Source organism: Taudactylus pleione, unplaced genomic scaffold, assembly GCF_031769625.1.
Source record: "Taudactylus pleione unplaced genomic scaffold, aTauple2 ptg000538l, whole genome shotgun sequence".
Classification (NCBI taxonomy): Eukaryota; Metazoa; Chordata; class Amphibia; order Anura; family Myobatrachidae; genus Taudactylus; species Taudactylus pleione.
In genome coordinates, this window is record NW_028284940.1 from 724,788 (window position 1) to 739,476 (window position 14,689).

The following is a 14,689-nucleotide window of genomic DNA, read 5'->3' on the forward strand; positions in this document are numbered from 1 at the left end:
AACTCCCCCTTCCTCTAGCCTAGCCCTAAGCCTCCCAGGGGGTGCCTAACCCCAAGTCCCCCCCGGGAGCACCTAAGCTAACCCTACTCCCCCACGGCTGTCCGCGCCCGCCTTACCATCGTTCGGTATGCCGGGCGTCGGTTCCCGGCGTAGGGATAATAATAGGCGTTGGGATTTCGACACCTATCATTAGTCCCCTCTCGGGATTACACAGTTGAGAAGCCAGCGGTCGGCATTTCGACCATCGGCTTCCTCACTGCATCCCAGAAAAAACATACCGAAAGGTAGCAACCTGTAAAATAAAATAATTTCTATTATACCCAATACTTTGTTAACTTAGGAATAATTTTAAACCTCTTTAATGACTATAAACATATCCTTAATTACTCTTTGAATAATTTTAAACCTCTTTATTGACTATAAATATATCCTTAATTACTATTTGAATAATTTTAAACCTCTTTATTGACTATAAATATATCGTTAATTACTATTTGTGTACCTAAGTAAATTTGAAATTTGTTCCCCATGTACAGAAGCTGAACTGGGTTTTAGGTTATAATAAGCGTCCTATTATTGTACAATCCCAAACACATCAGCAAATGCTACTGTAGTAATTACTGAACCCCATGAGATGGCTCTTAGTGTAGATTAGGGCATCTGTACCGCACACCTACAGTATTTACAGACACAGTAACAGTAATACACTGACCTTTACAAAATCACTTCTTGAAACAAATCAATGTTCTTATCTTTTATTTATAAAACATGGACACATTATACATTGATGTATGAAGATGATGATGATGATATTACAAACAAATTAAATATAAGAAATATTGCTTACCAAAGGCATAGATTGGCCATGCTGTGAACTGCAGCTCTCAACATCTCAGAATCTGACTTGCTGGGATCACATAACCGTACAAGGATCCCAGTCGGACCTAGCAAATCTGGAAGATACTGATAGTAGAATTAGAAAAAATGTTTTACCGAAAGCTGAACACAATGATAACATTATGCTTCTTAAAACATTTTTTTCTACAGAAAAACAGACCAATTTTTTTCTTTTTAAATGAGGGAAATCCTACAACACAAATTTATTTTATGTGGATATGCTGCTCAGTGCATGATCTGTCTGGGACAGCCAGATATAGGGGTTGTGCGGTGTCTATTGTGACCAATTTATTGTCTGGCTGAGATAAATTTGATTTGCTAACTACTAAAGTTAGGAGTGACAGAGCTAAGGACTAGCTTACTTATTCACATCACTTATGAGTTACTGCATACATACAAACAATATCTTCCAAATATGTTCTGCTAAGAGTAACATTCAAAGAATCAACAGAAAAACAGTATTATTCTTTTATTTAAATTCATAGATACAGAAATACAGTTACCAGTTAGCATAAGTATGTAAAGAAGCTAAAGGGGAAAGGACCCTCACATGCTAACCCTCTATAGGAGATATTGGTGGACACAATGGAAGAGCTCAGAAAGTGCAGACTTAGGAGGAGCGGTAATAATGATTAAGGACATAGGAGTGTAATTTGACATTACAAAAAACATACTAGAAAAACTAACCAACTTACCATTTAGAAATTACATATTGCCTTTTAAATTGGTGTTATTAGTGACAGAGGAAAATATCATAATAAACAATATGAATTCATCAAATTGGTTACCTTCTGGCAATGAGACCCATTGCTGTAAACTAGTGCTGCTACTGCATGCAGAATTTCAACATGGGCCCAGGAGCTACATTGTTTCAAGGCAGAAATAGAAAATCCAAGGAGAAAATCCAAATTCTTCTCATCAACAATAACCTGTCACCAAAGGCAAAAATCATCAAAGGCATTATAAGATCAAACAGCAAACAGTCACTGATATATATATATATATATATATATATATACACACACAGATACATCATATATATAAGTGGCGCACAAGGCTCATACAAACATTAATATAAAACACAAGTGAAGTGATAATAATAATAAAGGTGAACACTCCCTATTAAAAGGTGGCAGCTAATTCTTCCCAGGGATGATCTATGCAGTAAATCATCAGATAAATGTACCAATTCAGACAATGTTCAACAAAGTGTTCAAAAGCAAGAGTCCACGACGTCTTTATATTGGTTTCTGGGATGTCTTCACATAACGACCCTCACAAAGTGTATTTAAAAAATAAATAAATAAACAATTGTTTGTTGTTTGATGCCAAAAGTTGGCATATTGAAGAAATCTGCCTCCCACCCTGGGAACCCCCAGGAGGAGACCCGCCTCATCAGGTGGAAGGTTTGTCGTCAGGCTTGGAAGCTGGATGTCTGGCTGACCAAGTCTGCTTGACTGTCGGCTTGGTGGTCTTGAGCGAACCAGACTGCCTGGAAAAAGACTGTCCTTTTGCCTTACCCTGGGGGCGAAAGGACTGATAAGAGGACAGCCTAGGCTTAAGGGCAGTTGCTGATGGCAGAAAGGCAGACTTTGAGACTGCCACATTAGCCACAATCTTGTCCAATTCTGCACCAAACAGCCTCTCTCCAGGAGTCCAGTATCCAAAGCAGCTTCTCCCAAATAAGAGGACGAATCCGAACATGGGAGATATAGACCAGTTGTTCCCTGGTAGCGTTTGATGGCAGGCTCTCTTCCAGTGCCCCTACCCATCCTTCGATAGCCTTAGCCACCCAGGCCACAGCCATAGCTGGCCTAGTAATAGCGCCAGAAAGCAAGTAGACTGACTTGAGACAAGTTTCTAACTTTCTATCCGTGGCCTCTTTAAGGGAGGATGTAGACTGTAAAGGCAGCGTAGAGTTTCTGACTAAGCGTACCACATGCGAATTCACAGTGGGAGGGACTTCCCATTTAGTAAACTCCTTGGTAGGGAGAGAGTAAATAGACGCTAGTCTTCTTGGGACCTGGAACCGCTTGCTAAGAGTACCCTAAGCTTCTCCCATGAGCTCAGGGAGCTGTTCTGATTGAAGGAATTCCATCTTAACCACCTTCTGACGTTTAAACATCTGAGTTTTAGGTTTAGGGGCCGGTTCATCATCCTCAATATTCAGGATTGAAGCAGGAACATCCACTGTTGATTGACGGTGCTCCTCACCAGAGTGCGACTCGGAGAGAGAACCTTGTGCGTCATCTGCCTCTTCGGATGAGGAGTCAGAATCCGAAAACTGGGTGGGCTGAGAAGATGATACAGTCCACCTATGTGCTTTGGTGGCTAATGGTCTGTCCGCCTGTAACTTTTGCTGAGAGGGGGCAGACGTTTGAGCCATATTCTGAGCTGAGTGGGCATAAACATCCATCCTGGGGGTGCATAGGGGGTACCAACATAGTAGGCTGTAATAGAGACCGGTGGCCGCCAATACTGACGTCAGAATAAAGATAGGCGTTGAAATACCGAACAAGGTAAGTCCAGGGCGCCTTTAGCGTTAGCCGCAAGGGGGGGGGGGGGGGGGGGGTGAGTGTGATGAGGGGTTAGGCATCCCCGGGGGAGGTTAGGGTCAGGCACCACTAAGGGAAGGTTAGATCTGGGGGGGGGGGGGGTGAGAAGAGGGATAGGGTACTTACCTGCCCTATCTGGATCTTCTCCCTTCGGGCTGCTTCATACCCATTCCCATGGTGGGAGGCAGCATGGAAGTAGATAAAAGATCCACTAGCTGCGTCATAACCTGGGATAAGGAGGACACCCAAGGAGGCTCCTGGACAGAGGCTGGTAACGTGGACTGGTGAGGCAATTTATAACAATTCATACACAAACCATTCTGTATGGAATCCTGAAAGGACAAGCCCGCAAGACAGAATTTGCATGTAACCAGCACAGGGGCATCAGCCTCCTGTTTATCCTGATCTCTAGAAGACATAGGCAGTAAATAGCGGACAATAAGTGTAAAGCTAACAATGCAATGTGACAGTCTTCACAAGTACAGGTAAATGTGAAGTACTATTGAACCCCTGCACACCTGGTAGTTGAGGGTGAAGGAGAAATAGCAGTGATAGGAATAACTGACAGTCAGAAAGTTAAAGTGTACACCACAGTAGAGCAACACAAGTCACATACAATGCATATAAATATAATTACAATGGGTTCTAGTTCAACTACACAAGCAAATAGGTTGGTAGGATTTGAGCGCTGTATAACCTGGCCCTTGGGAAGAAGCATACAGGGAGATTCGACCCAAACCTCCTGAGACCAGCAACTTCAGCAGAGCACTGAATAATGGTTACTGAGCATCTCATATAGGGGGGAGGTTAGGAGGAGGAGCAGCTCAGAAGCAAGAAATCTTAGTGAGGGATTGCCGTCTGGGCTGGGGAGGGGGTGCCGGGGGAGAGCCTACCTCCCCTGTGCTGCATTAACCCCCGGGTGCGCTGGCTTTGTGAAAAATGGCTGCTGCCACAGTCCCTGGCGCCAGATCTACCTTGCCCCGGTGGTCCATTGGGGGAGCGGACGAACCAGTCGTCCCACTGCAGCACCTTCCGGCAGGTCTTCACCGCTGGAGGTAAGGACTGCAAAGACGCCTTAACTGTGTTTCCGCAGCCCGACTGCAGTCCCGGGTCCCCAGTGGAGAGGCTAGCTAAGCCCCGCTAGCGCCCACCGAAATCAATGGACCAGTTACCAGTGTTGCGGTGCCGGCGGAAGTAGATGGAGCAGCAGCATAAGCGCTGCTTGCTCTGTAGTAAAAATAACTCATACAATTAAAAGCTTGGAACTGTTAAAGCAGTGCCATTATCCAAGGTGCGACTGATCCTGTCCAGCACCAAACGAAAAAGTTGTCAGCCTGTGGCTGGGGTATATGTGGAGGAGGACCGATGCATCTTGGAGCTAAAGCTCAACTGTTTGGTGCCTTGATCACTCCAACCACACACCCCATGGTATCCCTGTGGATCCTCCTATGGACCCTGAAAAAGAAATTGGGAATTCCCCAACTTCAAAGTCTACTTCTAAGGCAATGTTTGTCAAGACTGTACCACTCAAAATATAAATGGAGGTAGCAGCAATAGTGTTACTTAATACAGGGCTCGACAAATCCCGGGGTCCAGGTCACCATGGCTACCAGATTTTTCTGCCTGGCTACTAGATTTTGCAGTAAGGGAGGAAGCAGATCCTCATCAGATCTGGCGGAGATTCGTGCCTATAGTATTGCGGTGTTCATATCACACACAGGAGTGCATGTGCTGAGTATCGCCTGCGGTGGCTGCTGTGCTACTGTCCATCTCCATCCTGGCCTGCACTGATGACTCCTCTCCATCCTGGCCTGCTCTGATCCCTGCTGCCTGTCCCAGTCTATGCTGATACTCCTGTACGTCCCGGCTGTCTACTGTCTCCTATCTCCAGGCTGCATAAGCTCTCCGATAATAGGGTCTATGAGTGGCCTGGGATTGCAGAGCGGCTTCAGAGAGATAGCGGTGTGAACACGAGAGGAGGGGGGTTTTGTTGTACTTTCTGGCACCATTATTTTATGTGAAATGTGGTCCGATATTACTGCAGGGTGGGGGTTGGAGCAGGGGAGCTGTGCAGCGAAGTGAGGGGGCCTCCATTTTACTGTATCTATTCAACTGTGACCATTTTGTGGACTAGTATAGTGTGTATAACAGTTACATAACACACAGAGCTGTGCTCCTCACTCCTGTACTTCTTTTGGGGGAGACGGTGGTCTGGCTCCTACACTTTCATCCTGGCTCCTAGATTTATTAAAAATTTGTCAAGCCCTGACTTAATACATAGTTATGCTGAAAGATACAGAAGATGAAAGAATGTTTTCAGGGGAATTCGAGTCATTGGCATTGACGAGATGTGCCATTCCAGAATGGCACATCGTGTCCACCCGCAATGAAAGATTTCCCTCGCACATTATAGAGGTGCACAGTGAATCTAGTGATATATGGCACTAACGTAAGTGCCCTCACATTACATGGGATTAAAACCATATTTTGCGAAGAGTCACGGTATTTCTGATTACACCTCTAATAAACACAAAATGAAAAATAAAACAGATAAGTTCTTTTCATTTTGAAGGTGTGCCCGACAAGGGCAGTGTTAGGAAACCTGATAAACCTCACGGGCTGCATTGGGCAACCCTCTAGCTGTCAAAAGGGTTACACATTACTCTTAATCTCAATAACAAACTACATCAATACATTTAACCAATGAAAGACACCTTTCTGTAAATAACATACAAGCTTTGAAGAAACAAATTTGAAATAAAGATAGGAATTGGGACTGCAAGTGAAGGCTCAGAGAGCTGCATGTGACCCAAGCGCCGTCTGAGTCCTATCACTAGTCTAGGGTCTGATCGCCTTATTATATTCATTGTTTGTCTCCCATTGTCCCATTATGTATACTGTTTAAAGTCAATGATAGCTTTGGAATGTTCACAGAAGCACAGATATTTCAGGAATTGTGTATCCTGGTCTTGTGAGAGACAGTGACCTATTAGGTTTGTGTGAATCACTCCGCACTATGCTCCAGCACTGCAAGAGTTAAATCAACTATTGTGCCTTTACTATCTGCTTCAAGTAGAAAGACTTGTGTCAGGAGTCCAAAGATACAAAAAGAAACAAGAAAAAAAAAAAACGTTTCCAATATGCTGATACCAAGTACAAATAGTAAGAACTATAAATATAATCAGCTTTGAGTCAGACAACTAGTAGGTTGCTTATATGTATGATTATTAAATACTAATTGATATAAGAAGCCTCTAGCTAGTGATTGGTTGCTATGGTCAACACCGACACTTTTCATTTTTAGAAATTTTAGTAAATATACTCCTGCATCTCAATGTAAAATGAACTGTACAGCAAACCTGTTTAGCAGGGAAATGGAGAAGAGATGGAACTTGACATAGGCCATCATGGATAAACACAAGAGCTTTACCAAAGCGCACTATGGAATAGAGATGTGCGACAACTGAACCTTTCCATCATTGATTGTGTTCAATGCACCAATGTCAGAGTGGTGATCAATGATTTCTGTGTCAGTATACTTTTCATGCAATTTACCGGTCATAAATAGAACATGGGACAAATAAATAAAATAATACAGCTTATAAAGCACATTTATTTCTGATTTTTAATTAACTATTCATTTTTAGTTTTTTTAATGTTGGTTACAAATACAGTTTCCTACCTGAAGTCTGTTCAGCAAAAAGTGTATAAGTTGACAAACTTTACTGACAAGATGTTCTTGGCTGAGTTGAACGAGGCGACAAGCTTGAACGAGTAAGGCACAAACCTCCTGGGGTTAAAATAAAAAAGGAAAAATGGGTGACAGACACAAATTAGTTAAGGACCTATACTGTAGTATATGTAAAGAAAAATAATAATCAAACAGTGAACTCCTGAGGATGTGGGTGAAAGCATTTGTATGTACATTTGATAAATATACCTTTGCTTTCTTGCTCCCTGCAACCCACTAGACCTTATTCTACAAGAATATTCTCAAGTCATATAAAAGATACTATACAATATACTCTCTTGCTTTACCAATCCAGTCAATTCTGTACGCGAGGTGGCCATACAGTGAAAACATGTAATATGGTTAATGAACAGAGGTGCCTATAAGTATAACAGCATACACTATAAGTCAGTGATCCCATATCATACACAGAAAATATGTACACATATCACATATTTTGGTGTATGGTCTATCTGTATCGCCAATGTTTTTATTTCGCCCTATCCTATTATTTCATCCAAAATAATAGCATATTTCTCCTGAAAACACATAGGATCCGCGATAAGCTTGCGGACCTATGTGTTTTCACTATTTCAGGGGTGAAAAAACAGCACTTTTGGAATATTTTTCGGGACACATCAGGTCCCGAAAAAAAAGCCAGATAAATGCCGGTATCGGGCGGACTTTGTGGCTAATTGGATAGTCCCGGGGGATCCATTAGCGCCCAAACAATGTTCGGAGCTAATTGGATACCCCCCTACATGGACTATGTAGTTTTATCTTGATTTTATACAAAATTATTTAACTTCATAAGATCTAATCAGAAAAAAAACACTTTTGGGTCAACTCAACTAGCCGCGAGCCCAGCAATGTGCTATTGCAGCACCATGGAAATGCCAGCAACAGCAAATCATTACGTCCCGAATTATTGCATTTGTATACACGGCCCTATTGGGCACTCTCAGAGATTCCGTAAACCTATTCGCGCACTTACTTGCAGAGCAAGCCGGCATGCAGCTCATTGAATTGACCCCTTTCAGAGCAACCAATATAATTTCTTGCGCAGAGTACATTAAAATATGATTGAACATTTTCAATTACTCCAAATGGCACGAAACGTTACTACAGCTGTTAATGACGAGGTTTAGTAATGGTTGCAAAGGTATCAAGGAAAGGGAGTAAATTAACAAATACAACTCCAAAATACAAATGTACTTGACATCCACATTGCATAAAATTAGTGATAGAAAATCTCATATTTCTACCACCATTCCAATAATTCTTTTTATGTGTATGTATCCAGTGATCTGCACTATAGACTACTTACAGTGGAATTAGATAGTTTTTCTCTATGCTGCGATTATAAAAAGTATGTCACAGTAATATGTATCACTAAAATATGTGAGGCCATTGACCTGTCCTCTTGACATAGCTGTATCTGTAATGACCTACAAATAGGATATATCTAGAGCTATCTAATCCCTAGTTCAGTAGTTCCCAAACTTTTTAGAATCACGGCACCCTAGAGTAACAGCATTATTTTCATGGCACCCAAGTTTAAGTTTGTTATTGAGATATTCTGAAAAAAATGTAGTAAAGTAAGTAAAGTATAGTAAATTGTGCTTATATGTCATCCTTAGGTTCAGTTATGTGGTGGTGGACAGGCTTGCGTCTATGTTTGTCCACATATTTACATAACACTGACTTTAAAAAAAATTTGTTTTGGTGCTGGACCACCAACCGGAGGCACCCTAGGGTGCCACGGCACACAGTTTGGGTACCACTGCCCTAGTTGCTATGTAACAGGATATTAAAAGGAAAACATGATTAGAAGTTACAAATGAATGGATTTTGATGTACGAAATGTAATGTTAATATTATTAGTCATGTTATATTTTCAAACAGAAAATTGATTGTTTTGATAAAGTTATGATACTTTGAAGAATTGAGTTTGTGCAAGTTTCTATGGTAACATCACAGGATGGAGAACAGACAAATGGGGCAGGATGTAATAGAGATCGAGTCTGCCGGAGGTGCGGGATGCAGACTGATCTTGATCGTTTTTTTAAAGTTGCCGTCATTTACAAGGCAAAGCCGAACTGGCTTTGCCTTGTAACTTTCTGTTTATTACTCTACTGCTTATGGCAATGGGCACCCAGCAAAAGCTTTTCCAACTTTAGCGAAGCCTTATAGGCTTTGCAGACTCCCAGCTGGGTTTAAGTGCAATGTGCTGATGGACATTGCGCATACACATTACACTTTCTCATGCAACTGGCAGTGGTAGGCTGTCGGCATCACAGCAGAGGAGGTGAACACCACGGGCTCTCACTGGACAGGTAAGTAATGTTAGATACTGGCAGCATATTTGCAACGGAGTAACAATTGATTTGCTCCGTTGGGCACCCAAAACAATTGAAACACCCACTGTGAATGTTTTTTTCTGATTGCCGATGAATGTGCCCCCTTTAATCTCATACAGGCTATTGTCTCAGGAAAAGGAAAAATAAAACCGCAAATCCTAGTTACTCTAGCGCAGTTTCACACACTTGGTCTTCGGGAAGTTTTTCCATATCCTCATGCCAACAATGGATATCAAAATATGTTTAACATCTGCATACCTTTATGCCTATCCATTATATTTTCCAATTGCATTTATATAAAGGTAGTTCTGCAGGCTTAAATAGAAAATTGAAAGTTACATTAACATTGTTTAACATTATTTATTACTTAATTCAGGATTTTCAGGAAAGGAAATTTTTTCTTGTAATACTACATTACAACCACCTGTATGACGTTTGTGTCAGGGGGGCACCACTGCTCATAATGTCAAATAGCTATATACTAACACGCAGAAGAGAATGTGGAACACTCCAAACCATGTAACACAGGAGGAATAATGCAGAGAAAACCTTACATGAAGTATCTACAGAGCTTAATCTCTAGCATGTGAAAGGGAAAGCATAAGGACTCCCTGATTCTGAAAGCTGCAGCCTATTACATTTACCCCCTAGTGTTTAAGATGTCCATCTGATATAGTGTTCACTCTAGCTCCGGCGGCAGGCAGGGCGCCGGAGCTAGAGAGGGCAACCCGAAAAGGGTGCGTTGGCATGAAAAGGGGGCGTGCCCATAAGGCGCGTCCCCTTTTCGTCATACTTGGGGGCAGCCCCCAAGCGCTGCAGAAAGGGAGAATAGATGCCGGGCACATGCGCCCGCCGTCTATTCTCCAGCGGTGACCGGGTCACCGCACATTTCTCCACCCGCGGAACACTGCGTCTTTGATAAAAAACGGGGATAACTTTTCACCATTGAATAGGTGTCAAAAAAAAGTGCAGAATTGGGGTTTGGGGTGCAGGCTTAAAAAAAAATAGCCTGCACCCCTGGGACTGACATTTAAAAATGAACTGTGTCAAAAAAAAAAAAAAAATAGGGACACTCCAAAAAATGAATTTAAAAATTGGGGTTAAAAAAAAAATGGGAAAAAGTTGTTTAACAATAGGGAAATAGGTTCAGGGCTATTCTGCAAGTATGCGGCAGGTGTTTTCTAGAATAGAATTATAGCGGCAGGTGCACAAATGCAGAATTTTTAAAAACTTACTTTAGGGACATAAATATAAACTAGTACCCATTTTCATGTACCCCAAATTTGATGGGACCACTTAAAAAAACGAAAAAAATAACCTAAGTGCTCTTCTGCATCACTTCTTCAATGTCGGGGAAAAAACACCTGCTGCGGCTATTTAAATCCCCGACTTTCAATTAAAGGCTAAAACGGGGGTACCCATAGTGATCCCCCATGTTTTTACAGCTTTAGGGGGGGTCCTACAATTTTTTTAAGGAAAAATTCGTAACTTTACGCAAATCCAACTTCGGAGTTTCCCGTTTTCGTTAATTTTATATTGAATACGAGTATAAGCGGGAGCGCGCCCGATACTTTAACGCAGGTAAAAACTCTGACATGAAACGTTAACTTCGAGAGTGAAGTTAACATTTCATATTGAATACCCCTCTAAGTAGTTAAAAAATGTGGAGAAGTGGACCAGTGGAGAAGTTGCCCATAGCAACCAATCAACTCCTACCTATTATTTTATAGACTGTACTTGATAAATGCTACTTCAAAGCTGATTGGTTGCTATGGGCAACTTCTCCACGCTTTTCACTGCTTCATACATAAACCCCTAATGGCTCTATTTAAACAAGCCATAACCAATTTAGCACTTGCTAAAGAGGTTATGAGCTCTGTTCAATATTTACCAAACAGCGATAAGCTTAGCTTTCTGTTTATTACTGTACTGCTTATGGCAATGGGCACCCAGCAAAAGCTTTTCCAACTTCAGTGAAGCCTTATAGGCTTTGCAGACTCCCAGCTGGGTTTTAGTGCAATGTGCATGTGCTGATGGACATTGCGCATACACATTACACTTTCCCATGCAACTGGCAGTGGTAGGCTGTCGGCATCACAGCAGAGGAGGTGAACACCATGGGCTCTCACTGGACAGGTAAGTAATGTTAGATACTGGCAGCATATTTGTTAGCATCACTGTGATACTAAACAAAATATGCTGTCATTATTTAGTATTGAAGCTAAATGAAGCCCTAAATGTTTGATAGGAAGACAACTAGTTGTTTTAATTTTACTAATCATAATTTCAGTTATCAGGTTTTTGGATTTTAGTGCAGATTTGGGGATCAATTAAATTAAATGCGAAGTAACATTGCGGTATTAAGCTGGGTACAAACCTGAACAATAGATCGGCCAGCTGCCCGACAGGCCGAATGGTCCAAACGATTTGGTAAGTGTTCAGCACAAACTAATGTGCATACACACTTACCAATTCGCCTCCCGACATACCTGGCCACAGAAACTGGTAGTGACTTTATTGTCGGCATGTCCCTGTTGCAGCATATGGGTGGGTCAGCGGTTTGCACAGCTGACACGATATGTTTGTGAACGACGTAGTTCACAGACATATCGGCTGTACAGATAAGCTAATGCACTTAGCGATATATTGGTCATGGGCTGTCACATAGTGTGTACCCAACTTAAGGTGTGCACATCACCCGCATATAAAATAGCCCAACATAATACATTTTTTACGTGCACCCCTAGGGTAAAACACAAGATGTGGGGACAATGATCGGTGCCGCTGTCAGTATTCAAACACCACATAACGGCACCAAGGTCGTAGAGAGCCAGCCAAGGCTCCATTACTATCAGGGCATGGCCTAGTTGCAGCCACGTCTAGTTGCGTGTGATCGCTCCCCCCCCCCCCCCACAGGCAGAGGAGACTAATGCTGCTGCTCAGCGGCAGCAGTCTCCCTGGTCCCACTGCAGCATGCGCAGGGCTACTCACAGCTAAGAAGAGGGTGGGCGGCGGTGTCAGATCCAGGCTCCCACTGGGCCCCTCCAAGAATCCTGAGCATTTAGTACCAGCTCGCCCCTGAACGGCATATTGCCTCCGAAAACACCCGTTTCAGGCGGGTACCAGCAAATATTAAGTATCTCCAAGATGTAACAAGGAAAGACCGCAGCAGATACTTCCAATATCTTCCGTGGGGGCTGCTGTGCTGCCAGATTTACCAGGCTACAGAATGCTTGGCCCTGGCATCTAACCCCATCTTCAGGTGGCGGAACTGTAGCTTTCTTTTCCGGGGACAGACCGCAAATAATAAATATGCCCCTATGAATTGTTATGGTTAGACACTCTTTTAAACAATACCTGACACCCTGATCATAAGAAGTTTGTTTAAAATATTACTTTAATTGATATTATGAGCAAGAAACCATGCCTACTGTACTAAACATAGGAGCGGCAGCACTGGTACACCGGCGGGTAGAATAAGCATACAGTACAAGTACTGTACAGCGCAGTGTGAGCGGCCCGCACCTCCTCTCCGATCCCCGGGGATCCCTGCGCGTAGTCCTGGGAAATAAGCTGATCAAGCAGCAGGTTGATCTCCGTGCGGAAAGCCTCAGAGTCGGAGGGCTGCAGACTGTGCAGCTTGCTCAGGTGCCGGCGGAAGTCCCGCACAGGATCGGGCAGGTTGTAAGAGTCCGGTAATACATGGGGAGCAGCGGCCGGCGGGACCCTTCTGCCATGCGGCATTTCTCCCAAATCCCCAACACCTTCCTCAGACGCCATATTCCTCTCACTCTGACCACGTCCCGTTGTTATGGTAACCGACAGTAACTTCCGAGCTCGTTGAGGTCAACGTTCATTGCGTCATCGTTCTACGTATTCAGGGTGCATCGAAAGGTATAATTCCCCTTCAAGCTGTACCTGGAAGTGACGTGTGTGAGGGCGGAAGTGCAAGTTTTTGCCCACACTTTCCAGCAAAAGAATAAAGTTGTCCCTTGCGCGCTCGCCAGAAGAATATATTCCCCCTCTATGCCCACCTGTATGGTGGAGAATGACGTTGGACACTGGCTGATGACGTCAGGGTACAGAAATTGAAGGGGATCTAGCTCCCCTTTAGTAGTTGTACCCTGACATCATCAGTCACTTTCCAAATGGACATTTAGAGCCGTATTCAATTAGAGCGGATCCGCAATACTTTTTTGCCTACATCGCGTCTTTTGTAGGCGGAAAAGTATCGCGACCGTGCCCGCTTTACCCCATATTCAATAAAGAAGTACGCGAAAAACGAGACCCGGCGAAACTTGAACAGGCGGAAAGAACTGTCAGATTTGGGGAAATCAGCCTGACTCCCCCCAAAAATGCCCTGACACGGGGGTTAGCATGGTTACCCCCGATTTGGCTTGCTGTAGGTATTTGGTGTTTTTAAATGGGCTCAATAGATGTTAAATAGCGTTTTTCTATACGTGATGCAGCATAGTATTCAGGAGTATTTTATTCCAGCAAATTTGGGGTACTTGAAAATGGGTGCCAGCATATTTAAAAGTTTCTAAAGTTAAGTTGAAAAAATCGTGAAAAATCCACCTTCCGCAAGCACCTGCAATCAAAAAAATACTTGGGGCATACTTGGGGACCCCCCCCCCAGAGTCACGTTTGCTACTTTTAACTTTGTCCCCCAACATTTTTTTTTATGCCCTCAAATTCAAAGTAATTTTTTGGGGTGTTCATAAGTGTTTTTTCAAAATGTTTTGACACAGTTTACCTTTGGGGGACTGTTTGAAGGCTGCTCGAAGGTTCCCGCAACGTTGCACCCCAAAACCCCAATTCTGCACTTTTTTCCGCCTCCCATTCATAGGCGAAACTTTTTCGCCTATTACATTGCATTGACTTTCCGCCAAGGCGGAAAGTCTTCCAAATTGAATACAGAGTGAAATCAAAACAGGCAAAAATGATATCATCGGTGAAAAGTTTTCGCCAAAAACACGCAAAAGCGGCTTTTCGCTTCAAATTGAATACGGGCCATAGTGGGGATAATAACCTGTGGCGAGCAGACAAATTTCTACAAATTTTCTACTTTTGTTAGCCAGATACTAAAGTTGAGACAAATAATGGCGCTGTCAGGGCACGAAACCGCATTCCGCCCTCACTCTATG

General features: G+C 43.0%; 1 protein-coding gene across 1 annotated transcript in view; it reads right to left on the reverse strand.

The window, feature by feature from the left end:
- The window catches only part of HEATR6 (HEAT repeat containing 6), a 99,698-nt gene extending 86,281 nt beyond the window's left edge, over window positions 1-13,417 (reverse strand). Inside the window, exons 1-4 of the mRNA XM_088451149.1 lie at window positions 13,068-13,417; window positions 7,135-7,242; window positions 1,686-1,826; window positions 848-963 (exon numbers count right to left, since the gene is read on the reverse strand). Coding sequence (XP_088307275.1) covers window positions 848-963; window positions 1,686-1,826; window positions 7,135-7,242; window positions 13,068-13,322 — 620 coding nt within the window. The 5' untranslated portion in view covers window positions 13,323-13,417. The remainder of the gene's footprint in view (window positions 1-847; window positions 964-1,685; window positions 1,827-7,134; window positions 7,243-13,067) is intronic.
- Window positions 13,418-14,689: the final 1,272 nt, after the last annotated feature.